The sequence below is a fragment of the Erithacus rubecula genome, assembly GCF_903797595.1.
Source record: "Erithacus rubecula genome assembly, chromosome: 1".
Lineage (NCBI taxonomy): Eukaryota > Metazoa > Chordata > Aves > Passeriformes > Muscicapidae > Erithacus > Erithacus rubecula.
Window position 1 is genome coordinate 78,363,877 of NC_136658.1, and position 19,924 is coordinate 78,383,800.

General features: G+C 42.8%; 2 protein-coding genes across 3 annotated transcripts in view; both read left to right on the plus strand.

Annotated features, from left to right (window-relative positions):
* The window catches only part of MICU2 (mitochondrial calcium uptake 2), a 135,082-nt gene extending 130,978 nt beyond the window's left edge, over positions 1-4,104 (plus strand). The window contains exons 11-12 of the mRNA XM_079320008.1: positions 585-742; positions 1,015-4,104. Of these exons, the coding sequence (XP_079176134.1) occupies positions 585-742; positions 1,015-1,119 (263 nt within the window). The 3' untranslated portion in view covers positions 1,120-4,104. The remainder of the gene's footprint in view (positions 1-584; positions 743-1,014) is intronic.
* A 7,107-nt stretch (positions 4,105-11,211) lies between these two features.
* Positions 11,212-19,924, plus strand: part of ZDHHC20 (zDHHC palmitoyltransferase 20) — a 45,428-nt gene continuing 36,715 nt past the window's right edge. The window contains exon 1 of one of the 2 annotated variants that reach the window (XM_079320023.1): positions 11,212-11,440. In XM_079320023.1, coding sequence (XP_079176149.1) covers positions 11,323-11,440 — 118 coding nt within the window. In that variant the 5' untranslated portion in view covers positions 11,212-11,322. The remainder of the gene's footprint in view (positions 11,441-19,924) is intronic. The other variant, XM_079320020.1, reaches the window with a different exon arrangement.

Here is a 19,924-nt window from a genome sequence, read left to right on the forward strand (position 1 = left end):
TCCTCTGTAACTCTTCAACATAAGAGGAGATAGCCACCTTCTCTCAAAATCAGAACTACAGGTCCATAAAACCATGTGTTGTAAGCAGTGCATTGACCATTTGATGGGCTGTGTTTCTGCAGAGTTGCTGAGGAGATTGTTTGTTGAGGTGGAGCATATCATAACCTGCTGTTCTCTGAGAATTGTTCTTGCAGAATGAATTATCATGAAACTGGATTGAGATAGAATGGGAAGGTTTTTTATGAGAGGATAGTGAGGCAAACACCATTCCTATGAACAGGTAACAGCCAAAGTGTGTAACTTTTCATTTATTTCTAACAAATTATCACTTGTACTGTTGCTTTAGAAGTAGCGCCTTGCTAAAGCTTATAATAAAATTAACAAAGATAGCATTACAAAAGAAGAAGCAAGCTCAGGAACACATGAACTGAGGCCTCCTAATAGTTTACTAATTGACACATCCCAAATTTTCTAGTTAGGATACCCATGAGCCATTATAAATTGGACAGAATCCTACTATTTATAAGCTTTCCATTTTCTTTGCAAGTTCAGTAACCTGTGATGTAATGTTATGTCTTTGTTAGCTGAATTCAAGAGAGCAGTGAAGGTGGCAACAGGACAGGATCTGTCAGATAATGTTTTGGATACCATCTTCAAGATTTTTGATCTAGATGGAGATGACTGCCTCAGCCACAGCGAGTTTCTTGGAGTCCTGAGGAACAGAATTCATCGAGGTTTGAGGGTAACAAGCTGATACAATTGTTTGTAAATACCACAGATGATTGCTACAACTGTCTTGTAAATGCCTGTAGAAACACAGGTAGAGTTAATGAATAGAAAAAGATACTGTTTTAAACTGGGTAACCCTTACTGCATGTGAATCTGGGAGGAGTGCTGCCACTATGAACTTGATGTTAACTATGGAAGCAGCAGCACAACATTATATGTTGTATTTAGTCTAGGGAAAGGAATATTTTTGTGTAAATGCTAAACACACTTTAACTTTATTAACAGGTACCACAGCAGCAAGGCATGCAAGGTTTCTGGAAGTGTGTGAAAAAAGAAAGCATTAAAGAAGTCAAAGAACTGTGGAAGCAAACTGGGAAAAGTCCTTTTTGAAGCAGTCCATTTTTCTTTTGCTTAAGTGGTTTTTCTCTAAGGGAGTTTGTCTATCCTGTTTACATAATAACTAAATCAGAAATGCTCTTTTTTTTATTATTTTTTTAGCTATAGTTAAAGTTTAATTAACCCAGACTCTAATGCAATAATTTTACAATTGTTCCAGTGCAATCAGTTTGGTTTACAGAACTGGTACCACTTTTGACCTCCAAAGAGAAGTAATCTTGTTCTGGGGAATAGTGGTGTTTACTGCTCTGTGGAGTCTGACCCTGCACTGTAGGATACAGGATGCACAGGATTGAATAATGGCCCCAGGCAGGGAGTCACAGCAGTATCATCTCCTGTTGAAGGAGTTAGCATCATCTCAGCCACTAACACAGCAGCTCTCCTTCTTCAGCAAGGGCAGAGGTCCACAAGGCACAACACATTTTAAACCAAGTTATCCTAAATCAAAAAGTAAAATTCACACCTCATTATGGCAGTCTGCTCATGGGTTGGTTCCTGGTGCTGGATTCCACCAGTTCCTATGTGGATGTCTGGTATAATAATATTAAACTGGAAATACAAGACTGATAGGCTTGATGCAGGGTTTAAAAGCTGTACATTGATCAGTGAGTGTGCATTGAGTGTCTCAGACCTCCTCCACATAGTATAAATGATAAGAAAAAATTCTCATTCTGTCAAACACAGTGGTAGCTATAGTTTGACTCATTATTATTTTGCTTTAATTGTATTACAGAAGATGAATACATAACAAGTTGTTATTTTATCCTACTAAAGATTGTGACAGGGAAATCTGAAGTCTCTCAGGAATTCAGGTTTATAATAAGCTAGTGTTGAGGTAATATGTCCAATAAAAAACCAAATACAAATGTTTATTACTCCAAATGTAAAGTTAGACCTAAGATCTTGGGCACTAAAAGGAGGAACAAATCAAGACAATACTTAGAAATGACAGATGGACATATTTTAGCAATAGCATAAGGTGCATCTCTGTGTACACAGGTGTGCACATTACATGTTTTGTCTTTTTTACAACCCCAGGAGCCAATAGCCAGGTCCAGATCACTCTTCCTAGCTGGCCACAGTATATAGGAGATAGACTTATATGTAAAGCTGTAAAAGTGCTTTCTCTTTGCCCCTCTCAGTTGTCTGACTGGTCTTGGCTGGGTAAAAGCATAACCTTTCAGGACAGGTTTGTGATAACAGAGATAATAGACTCAAAAGGTGAACTAGGGAGATGTCTCAAGAAAAATAACCAAGAAGTCTCTGCACTCAGTGAGCTAATATCCATCTGTTTTGCATTACAACAGATATGTTTTCCTCAAAGTTGTAAATAAGCTCAACGTGTGGTGCTTGGATGTCATTTCTTTGGGTTTTGTGAGAAGAAGGGAAATTTCCATGGTAGGTAAAACGTTGGGACAGCTCTCACTCAGTGCAGGGACAGGAGAGAATGCACTGGGAAACCCTAAAGGTCCTGCCTAAGGAATATTGAGATTACTGAGAATGTGTTGGATGTGTTGGTAGCTGTCACATTTGTGCTGAGGACAAGTCCTGGTTCCCAAGCTTTGGTACAGTGATCTCTCCTAGGGAACACAGTGAGAGGCCAGCAAAACAACTCCTTCTCATGGCCTCAGCTTGGAGCTTTAATCTAAAGTTTAAAAAAAAATTAAAGAGAAAATGCTTGTAGTCCTGTCATGGACATGCATCCCAGAACAAGACCATGGCTGTGGGGATGTCCTGAGACTGTCTGGAGGATCAGGTACCAGTGACCATCAAGGATCCCTTTTCCCCCAGGAAAAAATCCAAATGGAATTAACCATGTGGGGAGAATCCAAATGCAGTAAACACCTCAGCCTTGTCCCCTCAAACTGAGCTCATGCAGTGCTATGTGTGCAGCAGGATAGCAGGTGGCTGGTTTACTTTATGTGTGTGGAAATTGTTTGTTGTGTCAGGTGGTGGGAGCAAAGGTGGGGCAGTGGGACTGGCACCACAGTACCACAGCCAGCTGCACTTCACCAAATGATCAGAAAAAATGGCACTATTGAAAAAGAGCTTCCAAGGCACTAAAGTGTGTGTGTTCACCCAAAGTGTGCTTTGTGCCAGCTCTGGCTTTAATGCAAGACTGCCTTTTATTTGTTGCTGTTAATATTTTGGCAAATCATTTTTACTTTGGAGTGGAAATTATTCCCTAATATTTTATTCAGTGTGAAGTTAAGAGGTTTATGGTGTTTTTTATTGCTTTTGTGGTTTCTTTTGTTTACTAATTACTTCCTTCTTACAAGCTGTTTGGATTTCTCTTGGAAAAATCAACTCATTTATCTTTAGTGTATCTAGAAGTTTAATTCCTCAGTGTTCATTTCTATCTGGGTTTGTGCAATCAGAAGTATCTGCTTTCAGGGATTTCAGGTTTTATCTTTCAGCAAAAGCTTTGCTGTCAAGTTCAGAGGAAAAGCAAAGAAATATGATTGGGCTTTATATTAATTTTGTGTCTATAGTAAAAAAAAAAAAAAAATTGATTGGAAATTTAAATAGACTTATGAAACGTTTTCAGAAGTTATCCTGAAAGTGCAGCCAGGAAGGAACTCCTTTAAAGGCCAGGGATGACTTGTCCATCAGGCTTGAAGAATCAGAATTGTTTAATTTGTAAGTTTATTGTTATTTGTCAACTAAAGTGCTTTATAAAACAGTCTTAAAATAATTTCTCATTTTTAGTATCTTAGATTGAAGGAGATATTTATGTATTTAGATATACCCTGGTTTTTAAGAAATTTTTTATAGTTTAAGTGTTTGATGTTTTAGTTCCTTTTAGTCATTGTATGGTATTTGCAGCCTGTCTGTGAGCATTACTCAACACAATTTAGTTAAGGCTTGTGCCAGCTACCAGTCTAAACATATCATTTGTGACTTGTTTTAACATTAAGAATTCTTCCTCTGAACAGAAATATATAGAAAAGCTAAATAAAATTGATTTTTTTTAATCTACCACATTGCATCTGAATTTTACATGGAATAAAGATGAACACATTGCACATTGCAGAAGTCTCAAAAATTGATAAAACATATCAAAAGAATGCACAAAAGTAAGTACAGTCACAGCATATAACTCCATTACAGAATTTTAGTTGTTGTATCCCCATAATAGCACTTTCTTACATTTCTTTGTTTAAGATAATGTCTAAGAACCATTTATTCTTCATTTCCAAAGAAAGCAAAGGCAGAAATATTGTGTAATATACTAGAAGTAACAGAAACTCATTGATTGTTTCTAGAAATTAATTCTGGTGTCTCAGTTTGTACAAGCCCCTTTCTAAAAGCAAAAGTCCCTCTGGATTTCAACCAAGTTGGCAGGTTTTAACAAAACAGGCAGCAATGAGGAGTACATGTTCTGCATAGCAGAAAAACAGCCAGGCCATGGACTGTGGTTTCATGGCACTTCACATGTTCAGTGCATAGAACGAAAAAAGAATCCCTGCCCAGTAAAGGGCAAGAATGGGAACAGCCCTGTTGCTTAGAGGAAATATAAAATTCAGGCATATTGACCATACTTCAACTAAAACATAGAAATGGATTGGTAAGTGTACATCAAACTTTTAAAATATAGTTTTCTTCTCATGCTGGAGTTTGCACAGGAGAGGGCAAGCATGCCTCATACCTTCAGTTTTAATTTTTCCTGTAAAATAGTCACATCTGGGTCAGGAAAGTAGTCCAATGCAGAAAAAACCTCCAGTCACTCTAAACAGAAAATACATGCCCAAATGATGTTGTGGTCATTATTAGTGTGATCAAAGCTGTCCCAACAAACAGCTCCTGTAATGCAGTTGGTCAAGGGAAGCATGAAGATGAGCCTGGCAGATGTAGACACACTCTTCTAGTGCCCAGCTGGCTACAGAAGCTCATCCTACAGAAGCTGAAGATGTCATCCAACAAGAAGCCAAAAGCCCTTTGCAGAACAGAAAACCTGAGAGACTTAAGCATGCACAGAATTAATCAGCAAACAATTGCATGTCTCTTCATTCATTTATTTGAATGTTTCCTGTTGCCTTTGTTTATTAAACAATTTCTAGTTGATTCAGTAATATTTAAAAAAAATCATGCAACATATGTGTAGACAGATTTCCCATTAGGCTGGTGTTGGCTTAGTTAATAATATTTCCAGTTCATTAACTCCAGTGCTGTAGTGCAGAGCTCTGCTTGCTGTCCTCAGCAGCCCGGCACCACAGGGAGCCTGCTCAGCACTGCTCCAGCTGCATGGGCTTAGCCACAGCACCTGTGCCCTGAGGAGTCAAAGGCCATGTTTGTCCTCACCTGTGTGCCACTCTGAGTTTAGAGTGGATACTCAGATAAAGGGTTGTCAAGCTCTGGAACAGGCTGCCCAGGGAGCCAGTTGTGTCACCATCCCAGATGTTGAAAAGATGTGCAGAGGTGGCCCTTGGGGACATGGTTTAGTGGTGGTAGACATGGCAGTGCTGGGTTAATGGCTGGAGCTGATGGTCTTGGAAGGCTTTTTTAAATGATTCTGTGATTCTCTTCTGGCTCTGGGAGAAGGCTGGCCTGCCTTTCCAGGCTGACCAAGTGGACGGGATCAGGCTGTGGGAGAATGGACACAACACCTTGCAGAACACTGTTTATGGCTGGGTTTATTTGGCCAGATTTCAGGCATGCAGATTTGAAAAGCTGGGAGGAGGAGTATTCCATAGGTTGTTCAGATGAATGTGTGGGAGTTTTTCTCATGGGATTTCAGATGCAAGCTCGCTGCTCTGAAACAGCCTTGGAGGGCCTGGGCTGTCTCCATGGACTGCAGAGGAAGCACAGGAGATGAGCCTTGCTGGAATAAACCTGCCACAAGCACTTTCCTGGAGAAAGGATGTTCTACAGAGATGTTCTACCACAACACTATGCCTCAGGTTCACTGCTTCAGGGGAAATTTGCAAGTTTTAATGTTAGCCCATGGAGCAACTGGTAGCTCTAAATCCTCCCAAAGAAAACCAATTGGTTTAATGTAAGACTTTTCAATAAAGTTTTATCTTTTTTCAGGATACAGATTTTTTTTTTGTTTTAAATTATGTGTCCTCTTACTGTGTTTTAATCTACTTTGAAATTGATACTATTGAAATGAGCAAACATTACTGAAAATATTGTGTACCTCACTTAAATAATGCACAGCAGGTTAATTCCTAGAGCAATGACAGGTGAGTCACAGGGTAGATTACCTTTGCCATTGAAAAGATACCAAAATACGATATTTTGCCACTAATCTTTAGAAAAGGAGATTAATTAAGTAAGTCCTAAAGTTAAAAGAAACAATGTTACTAGAAGAAACATCTGTTAGAATAAATTAGAACTTTAGAAAACATGAATATCACTGAACAAGAGGGTGCTAGGCAAGCAAGGATTAAATCAATATGGCTGAAATTAGGGGGTTTTTTTTAAATGCTATAAGACCAAGATGCCAAAATGACCAAAAACCTCACAATTTATAATGCAAACAAGGGTGATCAATGGTAGTTGTTGTGTACAAGATTGTATGACCTGTACTAGAATGTGAAGAGCAAACACAAAACTCAGTTGTCTTTATGTGTGTATTAGGAATGCAAAGCCTCCAATAAATTGATTTGTCTCATATTGCAAAGAATAAATGAGACAAATTATAATTTTGCATGACTCTCCATCTAAGAGGTTGGGTTGCTTCTGCCTGGGGCCTGGGATTTAAGATGAGCTACTTTGAGAGGGAAAAAATACAGAAGCAAAATGGAGATTAAATTGTTAGAAATTATAAGTTCTAAATAGTAACAAGAGAAATTGTAACAGGAGTGTTTGCATTGCGTTGCTCTGGAGCAACAAACATCTAGAAGATTGCAACAGACCCTAACTGGTGCTGAGGCTGCAAAGGAAATCTTTGATTTCTCTTGCACATTTTTTAATGTGGCTAAAGCAGATGGGCAGCCAGAAGTGGAGGTGTGATGTGAAAATGGACAGGAGATGCCTCTTTTTTTCCCAATATTTGACAGTTGTGGAATCCAGTGAGAGTGTGGTCAGCAGGTATTCCCACAACATGGCATTCTGAGTTGCTATTCAGCTTCCCAGAGTCTGTTCCAAATGCCATTTCTTGTCCTCCCCACAAATGAGGCAGCAAAGTTTGCACAAGCTGCACTGCAGCCATTTCAAGCCAAACAGGTGCTCTGCAATTCCTAGCAGAGCTTCCTTCCATCATACTTGGCTTCTATTCAAGGAGCTGATTTTTTCTCAAGAGGTCCTTGTAGAGACATCCATGGTGAAAGAAGATGATAGTTCCTGCCAGCTGTGCCAAGGGCTTCTTGTGCAGTCAAACTCCTCAGTGGGGGGCACTGTCTGGGGATAAATAGTCCCTCTCTGACACCTCACAACCTTGGTGTTGTCCTTGTTTAATTCAGTCTCACTTGACTTCCTGTCATTATGGAAATGCTACATGGAAATGTTTCTGGATAGTAGCTGGTCAGAAAGAGTTTGTCTGAGGTTTATGGTGCAGCCCCTGGCTTTCCATCCTACCCAAGGCATGTGTCTGCCCAGAACTGAAATACTGGCCATGTCACAGCTTCCAGCTTTGCCAGTGTCAGACTCCACCCAAACCACACGCAGTGGCTGTTCCTGCAGCTCAGCATGGACCTGCTAAAAGGGGGGAATGTCAACGTGTACATGGCTCCACTGATACCTCTGTGGGGGAAACTGGAGTCAGCATCAGCAGGGAGGACTGCGATAGGGATGATCATGTTGGATCCCCTCACACCTTCCCTGGCACAGTGAACTATTTGCTGGCATAGCCTTTTTATCCATGGCTGTGCTCCTTCGTCTTCATGTTGGGAAGTGTCCCTATTGTGAAGGGTCATGGAATTTTGTCAGGAGAATTGGTGGAAGCACAGCCAAGAGAGTGGTAAATGAACAGTAACAGCCAGCTACACACAGCATGTGCTTGGTAAAAGTTGTTAGGAACTTTGTTTCCCAGGTCCAGGTCCCTTCTCCTTAGATTCCTGAAGGCTTGGGAGTACAATGTCTCTTTACTGAATGCACTTCTAAGAAACTAACACAGCAATTAAATTATTAAAAGCATATAGAAGTATCAAAGCTAAAATCACATACTTCTAAAAACATCATTAACAAATATTTCAACACCAAGAATTTAAATCCTTTCCCATTGTCTTGAGGCCAAGTGTTAACAGTCCCATGAGGTCTTGAGGTAAAGCACACGCTAGCATTTGTGGCATGTTTTAACACCCTTAAGAAACAAAATCGTGGAATCATTAAGGTTGGAAAAGACCTCTAAGTTCATCAAATCCAATTGCTAACCCAACACTGCCATCTTCACCACTCAAGCATGTCCCTAAGTACCACAATTAATGAAGGTTGGAGGAATTTGAGTATTTTAACTATATTCCTGATGTGCTAACCAGCACATCAAACCAGGACTGTCCTAGTTCACATTAAATCCAAACTGCTCCAACCTTGTGAGTACTTCTTGTCAGAGTGGCTAGACACCATAACCAAGATGCTGTCCATGTAACCAGTCACTCCACCCTTGGAGCCTTACAGCTCTCCTTTAGGAATGGGCCACACCAACTTCTTACATCAGCTCTCCCTCTGCTGCAGTCCCTTTCTTTTGCAGCCCTTGGATTACTGCATACAATCTTGCAATCCCCTTCCCTGCTGTCCTGATCCTGCTCTTATACACAGCATGCACAACCATGCCCATACCCAGAGATGATCCCAGACTAATCTTCATTTTTCTGTGACCCCTGGGCACATATCCTTGCTCCATAATTATTGTGTACATCAGGGCCACAGGTTGCTGCTTAATTCCTCTGTTCTGATACCCAGATGAACACACACACATTCCCACACATACAGAGGCTGTGTCTTGGTATTTGGCCAGGGTGTCCCTTCCCTGTTAGCTGTTTGGAGGATCATGGCGTGCTTTGGGTTGGAAGGGACCTTAAAGATCATTTAATTTCAACCCCTCTGCTATGGGCAGGGACACCTTCCATTAGATCAGATTGCTCTTGGCCCCATCCTGTCTGGCCTTGAGCTCTTCTAGGGATGGGGCTGTAAAAGGCTCAGGCTTCTGAATTCCTGATCACTCTCCTTAGTGCTTGTTATCTCACTAGCAGGTGAGGGTGAGAGGAAATGGCCTTAAGTTGCACCAGGGAAGGTTCCATTTATATATTAGAACATTTTTTTCCACTCGAAGAGTGTCAGGCACTGGAATAAATTGGCCAGGAAGGTGGTGGGGTCACTGTCTCTGGAAGTGTTCAAGGGGAGTCTGGATGAGGCACTTGGGAATATGGTTTAGGGGTGATTATGGTGGTGCTGGGTTGATTGTTGTTATGTTGAAAGTCTCTTCCAACCTCTGTGAACAGCAAGGCCATAGTAACTGCCCCTGTCCTGCCAAGGCAATCTCCCTGCTGCTGCCCACTGCACCAGCTCCAGAGGCTGCCCCCAGTCCTGTTGTGTCCAGGCCTTTTTCAGGGCACTCTTCTGAGCTGTTCTAGCCTCACCCCTCACCTTATGGATGTTGTCTGTCCCCTATGGATAGGATGCTGTCTGTTCCCTATGGGTGGGATGCTGTCCGTTCCCTGTGGATGCTGTATGTTCCCTATGAATGGGATGCTGTCTGTTCCCTATGGATGCTGTCCGTTCCCTATGGATGCTGTCCGTTCCCTGTGGATGCTGTCCATTCCTTGTGGATGCTATCTGTTCCCTATGAATGGGATGCTGTCCGTTCCCTATGGATGCTGTCTGTTCCCTATGGATGCTGTCTGTTCCCTATGGATGCTGTCCGTTTCCCTATGGATGCTGTCCGTTCCCTGTGGATGCTGTCCGTTCCCTATGGATGCTGTCCGTTCCCTATGAATTGGATGCTATCCGTTTCCCTATGGATGCTGTCCGTTCCCTATGGATGCTGTCCGTTCCCTATGAATTGGATGCTGTCCGTTCCCTATGGATGCTGTCCGTTCCCTATGGATGCTGTCCGTTCCCTGTGGATGCTGTCCGTTCCCTGTGGATGCTGTCCGTTCCCTGTGGATGCTGTCCGTTCCCTATGGATGCTGTCCGTTCCCTGTGGATGCTGTCCGTTCCGTTTCCCTCGGCTCGGGCGGTCCCTCCCTTCGCCGCCAGGTGGCGCGGGTGCGCGGCGGGACGCGCTCCTGGCGTGAGCAGCCTCTGGCTCGGCGAGGAGACGGGATTTTTGACATGGCGCGGCCCGTTCCGACCCCGGCATCCCACCCACAGCAGTGCCAGACTTGGGCTAAAGATTTCAGGCGCTCCGGAGGCTGAGACCCTCAAGACGGCGGCGGTGCCCGGAGCTGTCCCACCGCCTTCCTGCCCGGCACCGACCCGCCCGGGCAGGGGCGCGGAAAAGAGCAGAACCTGGAGGTTTAAGAGCAGGTTTTGGCTGGAGGAGGATCTCGCCCCGAGATGGCCCCGGCGGTGCGAGCAGAGGGAGGCGGAGGGCGGCGGGCCCCCGAGGGGCATGGAGAAGGATGCGCGGAGAAAAATGTGGCCAGCAGCCGAGGAAGGGGATCCTCCCTCCTGTCCCCTCTGGGCTCCTCAGCACAAGAAAGACAAGTTGCTACAGGAGAAGGTCCAGTGGAGGGCTTCAAGGATGATTAAGGGTCTGGAGCATTTCTCTTATGAGCAGAGACTCCAGGAGCTGGGCCTCTTTAGTCTAGAGAAGACTGAGTGGAAATCTCTTCAATGCATATAAACATCTCGAATGCAGGTGCCAAAAGGATGGTGCCAGGCAATGACAGGACGAGCAGCAATGGCCATAAACTAAAACACAAGAAGTTTCACCTCAACATGAGGAAGAACTTTCCTTGGGCAGTGGGCAGAGCACTGGAACAGGCTGCCCAGACGGGTTACAGAGTAACCAAAAGATTCCAAACCCACCTGGACGCGTTCCTGTGTCACCTTCCCTAGGTGACCGTGCTTTGGCAAGGGGGTTTGGACGGGATGATCCCCAGAGGCCCCTCCCGTCCCTAACCATCCTGTGATGCAGCCGCGCGTTCCGGCGCCCCGAGCAGGAGGCGGCGGCGGCGCTGGGGCCGCCCCTCTCCGCCCACTGCGGCCCGCCCAGGGCCCGCCCGGGGCCGGCTCCGCAGCGGCGGCCGGAGCTGCAGCCGCCGCCCGCCCGTCGCAGCGCCGGCGCTGCCGCGGTGCCCGGCAGGGAAGATGGCGCCGTCCCACGTCCTCAAGTGCTGCCAGAAGGTGCTGGCCTGGGTGCCCGTGGCCTTCATCGCCCTGGTCGTGGCCTGGTCCTACTACGCCTACGTGGTGGAGCTGTGTGTGTGTGAGTGGACCGGGAGGGTCGCGGGCGCCGGGAGCTGCCGGCCGGGCGGGCAGGACCCTCCGCCGGCCGCCCCCTCCCCTGCGCCCCGGCGGGCTCGCTTCTCCCTGCGCCCGCCTCAGCTTTCGCTCGGGCGGCGGAAGCCCTGAGCCCTGCCTCGGGCGCTCCCTCCCTCCCTCCCTCTGGCCGGGTTTACCTGTTGTCCTCCCGCCCTCAGGTGCCTCATGGCGGCGGGTCCCGGCCCGGGGCCGCCTGTGGGGACGCGGGCAGCGGGTTGGGGCAGAGGAGGAGGCCCAGGGTGCTTCGTCTGGGGACGGGGACTTGTCCAGGGCTCAGCCCCTCGTGTCTCCTCGTGAGGAGTTTCCCCTCTATTTTGCTGTGATTCATCCCTCTGATGTTTCAATAACTCCTTAAGGGTGTATGGAGGGTTCCGATACCTCCTTTTCATTCAGAAGCCCGGTGCAGTTGAAGCTTTATGAGGCTGGGAACATCCAACTTAAGCGGGCTGGGGAAAGGATTTAGGGCTTACGGGGTTTTGTCAGGCCGAATCCAGGCTTTCTGGACTCGTCTTTATATAAATCTGACTTGCGGCCGATGTCGGTCAGGGAGATATTTACTCTTTACTGTCTTCAGGGGGAGAGTTCAGTTCAGGAGGATGTTGGCTTTCTCTGGGCAGGGTAAATGGAGGGGAACTGTGATGTGCAGTGTTCATCAGACTTGCTGAAACTTGGAAGCAGCGTAAGAGAACTAAGGAACGGGTTATTGAGCATTTGGCGTGTTTAAGTAAGGAAGCTGAAATGAAAAAGAGCCTTAAAAGTACTAAGAACTATTTTAAGCAACATGTAGGTCTATCTAGTATCTGTAGGTCCTGGTACTACTTGTTATTTGTGTAAACTGCATGCTTTGATATCCCTAGCTAGAAAAAAATTGTTTGCATGTGCTTTATATCTGGGTAAACTGGTATCAACAGCCTTCCATTAGCAATAATCAGTTCGGTTTTTTCTGCTATGACTTGTATTTTGGATAATATTTCTGTATGCTGATGTTATTCCAAAGCCTTTTGTATTTGGAGATCTGGAACGTGAACCACTGGCAAAAATGTTAATTGAACTTTAAATAATAGAGACATAGCTGTAAAATAATGCTTGTTGAGGTCCTATGTGAAGTGTTGACATGAGATAGTTGCAACTATGTCAGTGTATCCAAACTTGCAAAATTACTATTGTTCAGTTTATGTGAATAAATAGGTTTTCTGGGAAGTCATGCTTAAAACTGTAAACATTTGAAAACAAATTTGAGTCAGTTTACTGGAGGTCTGGGGCATGGGTGACAGTAGTCCTGAAAAGGACTGCGTGAGATTATAGACTCACATTTTACAAGTTTTCTGTACCCACTACAGTCTAATTAGTATGACAAAAAACAGATTAGGGCTATTCTTAAACAGAGAACAAAAACTCAGGGATTAAGAGACTTGCCTAGGGTCACACAGGTGGTCTCTGCTTGAACTGGGATCAGAGCCTCAAGCTCTGAGTCCCAGATTTGTGTCTTCATCACAGAGTGGGTCAGGACTAGGTTTTCTCTGTGTGGACATAGAGAAGCTACAAAGAGCTCTTCTGAGTTCATTAAGGTTTCATTTGCGTGAAAATTATTGAGAGGATTGGCTCCTGTTGATGTGAAAGCTTTTGCATCTCTAGGTCTGGTTTCTGGAAGCACTTTTTGCTTACAAATCAGCTCTATTAATGTCTGCACATACAGGCTTTTAAGAAAAAAAATCATTTAATAAGCAAAATATTTACTGACTTCTGTCACTTTCACTGAATTTTTTAGTTATTACTTATCTAAATCATACTTCATAACCAAGAATTTTATTTGTCTTGTGAAGTTTTTTTTTCTGTTGTAAGTTTGGAGGTTTTTATTGTTTATTTTTAATCTGTTGAATTTTGTTTGCACTCTTGAGAAAAAAGCTCATCTCACCAAGGGAGAGGAGAGGAAAGGGATTTTGTGTTTGGGTCTTTTTGGCATTGTGGGTTTTTTCCTTCGCGTGGTTTTCCTCTGCGGTTGAGCTCAAACCAGGATTGAGAGGATTTATATCAAAATACAGGATTTTCTGTTTGTCTTGGCAGGTTTGTTTTCTTTCTGCTGGTGCTCCCTGTGTTCTATTTGTTTTGGGAATGACAGCAGTGTGTACTACGAAGAGGAGCACGGATGTGCCTCCAGCACACAGCTAATAAATGAGGCAACGCTGGCCTGTGTTGATGTTGACATGGGGCGGGTGCAGAAGCAGGGCTTATGGCTTTGGTGAGGGACTGGTGTGTGCCTTGGAAAGGAAAGAGAGATGGAGGAAGAGAAGCTTTAGAAAAGAGGAGACACAATAGAAAACTTCGAGTAAAGACTGGGTAAAAGGGAAATTGAAGCACCACAGACACCAGTTTTTTTTCAAAGTTTATTCTTAAAAAATCAAGAACTATTCAGTTGTGATGCTAATAAGGAAACAGGAAGAGGGGAAGCCTTCATTTCCCCAAATATTACTTCTTCCTGGTTTGTTTGTTTTTTTTTTTTTTTCTTGTAGTCCTTGGTTATTTATTAAAGGTTGAAGATATACTCAGTTAGTAGATCAAGTGGAAAGCCAGGCTTAGTGTAGTATCATAAAGTAGAAGATGGTAAAGTTGGGGCGGCTTCTTTCGTCACCTCACCCTTTTCCTTTCAGTTTTGCTTCTCTGTGCTGCTTGCCCCACCCTCCTCTGATGGGGTGCTCACATATTGCCCAATGTCTTTGGTGCCTAATGGGCTCAGGCTTCCCTGTAATTCACTCCTAGTATGTATTTACTGGAGTAATGCCTCTTCTATAACCCTAAATTATATTACTTACACAGTGGCTGTGAACCCCAAGGAGGGCTGATGTGGATAAGATGAAAGGAGACTCATGAGCTTGTCTATTGTTTTTCTTCCATGGGAAGTGCTAGCAGTTCTGTTTCTCTGAAGATGTTGAACACTGGCTTGTTTAGACCACTATTGCTGTGTAGTTGTGACCTATCAAGTAAATTAGCTATTAAGCTAATTGGAAAGGCAAAAACAGCCAAATGTGCGTAAGTTGAGGGAATATCAGCATAGTGTAAAAATTCAGTGAAGATGTGTAGCTGAAGGAACTGCAAAAGACTCAAGGTGAGGTCTCACTCAGAGGGCTTTAAGTGTTATGAAGTAGAAAAATCTCAATGAACACTTTCTTACTGGATTATTTCTTCTTTTCGCACATAAATTGACCAGAGTTCTGTTTGCAAGAAAATACACCTAGGACTGCATAAAGGCTGTTGTAAAATGGCTTTTTGTTAGTTTAAAACCATTTCATGTGTTCCTTTGTGTTATCAAAACATATTTTCCTTTTAACATTGCTTTTGTAAACAATGGCCATATTATGCTGCTGCTGAATTGGACTGATTGTGTTTGCTTACCCCATCCCTCAGATGCTCAGAAAGAGTGAAGCGCTTCTCTCGTGATTTACTTTCATTTGTGGCTGTCTTGGATCTTATTATCTATCTCAAACATTTTTGTAGGTGGTGGTCTGTAATACAGACTGATTAGAGGGTGGTCACACAAGACACTGTTTTGTCACATGTTGTCGGTGTTGGTGGGTGAAGTCAGCTCATTTCTTAGGGGCAACCTTTTAGCTATAACACTTGCAAGCTTTGGTAGTGCAGTCTTGCACTGAGAAAAAGAGGAGGAAGTTAACTTTGAGCTGTCTGCAGCTCCTAACTAAAGTGTAGTGACTCATGTTATTAAAAAGAAAAAAAATAACTAAAAATCCTGTTCAGGTTAGCCTTTTACTTCTATACTGAGGACTACATTTTCTGAAAATCACAGTCCTGACTCTTCTCCTGAGCCAGGAGCTTTCAGGATAATGGCTTGTTTTACTTAGTAGGCTTGTGAATGAATGAATGTTTTCATGCCACAGGGTCTGCAAAGTATGGAAAACTGTGATTTTGAAAGCTATGGGAGTAACTAGTTGTGTATTCTTTTCATATCATCTAGTTGAAGAAGGTTTGCTTTTTTTGATACAGTGTATTGTCTAGGGTGTCTAAAATCCTGGCAAACAAAGCAGTTTGTAATTTCGAATTAATAACTTCATGTTAGTAGTACAAATTATACTCCTTGCTGTGCCACAAGACTACAATGTCTCTTGTCAGTAGGGAGCCAGCTCTGATTTCCCCAAAGTTTAGCCCTTATGAGAAGCACATGGTGATCTGTTGTAATGCTCCCATCTGAAGAGTCTGTTGCATAAACAGAGAGAAGGTAATTCCATCTGCCTCCTCCAAAATAAATCTCTACTGAAAATGCTAATGCAATGTCTCTCAAGCAACGGCAAGGTAATACCAACAGCAGCTCTGATTTCAAACTACAGAAAAACCTGAAGTATCAGCACTGAGGTACAACATTTGCATGTTAAACATGTGAAAGGCATTCCTGTAGGAAAAAAGGGTTTCCTACAGATAAGGAAAGCAAATTAAACAGGTTAGATCATTAGTTAGTTAACTATGTTTACATGCCTCTCATTAATTTAAAAATACAGAAATGTAGCCACTCTGCATACACTTAATTTTGTTGTAATCTCTCAGCATAAGTATGCATATTATCATCTTAAACGAGAACCTTTTCTGTTATTATAAGTAGAATTCCTGTTGAGGTACTCAAACTGGCTGCAGATTATTGGAAAACTAAGTGCTCAGCTGATAAAATTATCTTCTATGGTGCCTTGCACTGTATTGGTCATGCTAGTTTTTAGGGACAGGTGGGCATTGCCTTTTATATGAAAATACAATCTGCTCTCTTGGCAGTCCTCTAATGAAAAAAATTGTTCCAAGTGCAACAGCCTGGTTTCTTGAGGAGTTATGTCTGCTCTTTCTTCTGTCATCAGGACTCCATCCCTCTTCTTCCTCCCAGCCCTTTATCTGCAGTGCCCACTCCAGCCCTGGCATCTGCTAAACCATTCTTGACAGCTCTGCAGTAGTTGGCATCTTTCCTTGATCCCTCATTACCATTTGGTCAAAAAGCAGTGTGTTGCACTGGCCAGTTTGGTGTTGCTTAGCTTGCTCAGGGGACTAGGCAGAAAATGAGCAGCTGAGCTCAGAGCAGCTCTCTGCTAACAGGGAGTTTGGGCTTGTCTCTTCTGCTGTCCAACAGCTTTGATGAAACTTACTTTGATGGTACAATTTTGATGGTACATACTTTGTGTGAGACCTACCCTGAGCCTCAGCACTTGGCTCAAACTGGCCCATGGGCAGGATGGTTTTGGAGTCGGGTAGAGAAGGGGCTTAGGGAAAGCAAGGATAAGTGTCTGAGCTAAGGCAGAAACTCTTCCTGTGGTTTTATTTTCTTGTAGCCATGATCAGTCATTGCTGCAGTGCTTCCTGGTTGCCTTTTAGGTGTGGGCTATAAAGCTTTTCTTCTTGCTTTTAAAGGTCTTGGATAGCATAATATTATGGAAAATAATGCCTGTCAAATTTTTCTCTGGTAACAGCAATAGGAGATTTCTGTATGCTCCTAGAGTTAGAGCAGTGATCTAAATGTCACTTTCATTTTTAATCAGGGGTTTTATGTTCCTGCATCACTTTTGAGTCTCTGTTTTCCTACAAGACGCTATGGTTAAAAGGACCAGAATTTCAAGCATATATTTTCAGTAGATGTTACTTTGAGGTCATTGACCCTCTATATACAGTGAACTTCAGGTTCTTCTGTCTGTTGAAATTTCAATAATCAAAACTTTTCTCTACTGGCTCATATTTTTATGAGTTAATGTAATAGGATTTTTATAATCAGAAAATTTACAGGGTTAAAAGATGGGTGTCAGAGCTTAGTTCTCATATACCTGTGATAGTTGAAATACTTGGATGGCAGTGAACCTGCTTTTGCTCCTGTAACTCAAGACTGTAATGGAAAATGGAAGTAAAATAGATTCTAATTGTCTGCCTAAAATTGTACCTGTAAATGCTGAGAGTTCATATTGTTCATTTTTCACCCATTGAGTACATCACTGTTTGTTAAACAGTTTCCTACAACTGTAAGAATTTCTGCTGGTTTAACATCTATTTTCCTTACAAGTGCTACAGAGTGTAGGTTCCTGAAACAGCATTTAAGGAGTTTTGATCTCAGTCATTAACTTCTTCCCGCTGGTGCATAATCTTCCTCTAATAGGATGAGTATCCATTTTTTTTCTCATTAGAATGTATAAAATGTAACAGAAACATTTGGAAGTAAGCACAGACCACTTTTTTTGTGTAAGCTGAGTCTCCACCGAAGTGTGAATCAGGTATAAAAGGGATAATGAGATTGCAACAAATTCATTTGTTCTTTTAGCCACTTCCCCAATATTACTTCTTTCTGCTGTCACTAAACTGTTTTCTGTAGGATATGCTTAACTCCTCCAATCCCACATCAAGAAACAAATAAGCCAGATTTTTCCCACTCTTCTGCTTTCCTTCCTCCCCACAATCTTCAGTGGAATACCTAATCTTTGACCATCTTCTCCTATCTGTGCTAAAAGTCAAGTTCCCCCTCTGCAGCATTTCAAACCTTTACTTTTCCTTTTTTCCTGAATGACCAAATGGCTTATCTATTCCTTTTTAATCTTTTCTTTTGACTCTTAAAATTGTCTTGTGAGGTTGTCAAAGACAAGTAGATCCCAAGAGCAGCATGCTTTGCCTTTGCAGTTTCTGCAGCAGTCTCTCTGGTGCTATAGGTGGTACAGCATTGTCTTAAATGTGAAGCATGGAGCCAGTTTAATCATATGATCTACAGAGAGAGAATCTCAAAGAACCATACTTTTGGTTTGTGGTATTTTACTTGTGCATCTCCATGTGTGTCTCCAGTGTGGGGGGTTTTTATGTATCTCTTGTGAAGTGCTAAGAACAGAGATAGCTATTTGGGTTTGGTTAGGTTTTTTTCCTTTTTTTTAAACTTTTTTGTGACAAAAAAAATTTAGAGCTTGAAATACTTCATCTGGAATTGGGCAAGGTGCCAGTGCAAAGAGAATGAAACAAAGTTTAGATTAAATTTAAGTAACCTTGAAAGAAACAGACATTATTTGAGGAGATCTAAACTGATAGTTATTGGATAAGGTGGTTTGCAGCTGTGTGTGGTAGACTTAAAACTTATGTCAAGCATCTCATCTACTGCCTTGTCATGGGTGTGAATGCAGAGAACCTGTTGTTGTACCATTCTTCATGACAAGCAGTCATTGCCTTTAGCTTTGTCAAGTTTGGATTTTAAAAAAAAGGAGAGAAAGGAAGTGCATTTCCACATATTGGTTTGTGGTTGATTGGAGGTTTTCACATCAGCTGGTTTATGACCTGCAGATTTACTCTGAATATTGCAAAGGAGCCCAAAACTTGGAGCTGACTTTGGCTTCTGTTCTGTTTTGAAAAATCCTGTGATTAACACTGAAGTGTTTTTTTTTTTACAGTATCTGAAAAAGGATACAAAGTATGCATAGGATTTTTGTAGGGATATTCTCTCTGTGTAAATTTTTTTCTATTTAATCTGCTGCTCCTTAAATTTCATGTTGGGGGGTTAAAATAATTGTATTTTTTAAAAGTTTGACTTCTGCTTTGTGATTGCATACAGAGATATTATGTCTGTGTTCCATGGCAGATACCTGCTGAGATAAACTAAAGCAGCAAGTGGTGCAGGGAGTAGGCTTGAACTTCTGTAATAATTAATAATTTAGACAAATTATAAGTTTTGACAATGGAAAGCGTTAAGAAATTGACTAGTAGATTCAGTTATTTTTTCTCTTTTGTGTGGCTACTTTCTGTTAACATCCTCAAAGCTGTAAATATCCTGTTTCTCACTACTTCCCACACTTGCAGAACCCAAGTTAAGAGTGGAAGCAGGAATTGGTTTGTGAGCAGAAACAATGGTCTGGGAAAGCTTTTAAGCACATGCAGGGCCTCAGGAGCTGTGCTTTCCTGCCCTAGGATTTGTGGTAGACTTCTACCATGTGACAGTGCTCTCTTCTGCCTGCACAGCTTCTCTGGAGTCTTTAGGCAAGCAGATGCACACCCTGCTCCCATCCCAAATGATGTTTCTGTGGATCCTCTCAGGAGAAAACATGTTCAAGGGTCTGGGCCAGCTCACACCTGGTTGTAGGTGTTTAGAAGCAATCACTCCCCTGATCTAACTTCCTACAACTCACTGTGATTGCTGACTTTTGTTAAACCAGCAGCAGTCCTTTCTTGGACATCACAAACAGTGGTTCCCACCAGAGTGCCCCGCTGGAGTACTTCTCCTGCAGCCAAGGACGTTCTTGCAACTGTGTTAAGCCCAGGAAGATGACAGAAGTTAATTCTCTTAGTAGGAGCCATGCATGCATCAAGCCCTGCATGTTTCTCATTAGGCAGCGTGCCAGCCCTGCTGTGTTACATCCAGTGCTTTGCCCTGGGAGCCCTAGTGCATCTCTGAGGGGCAGTAGGCAGAACTGTTCTCCCCTTGGCACAC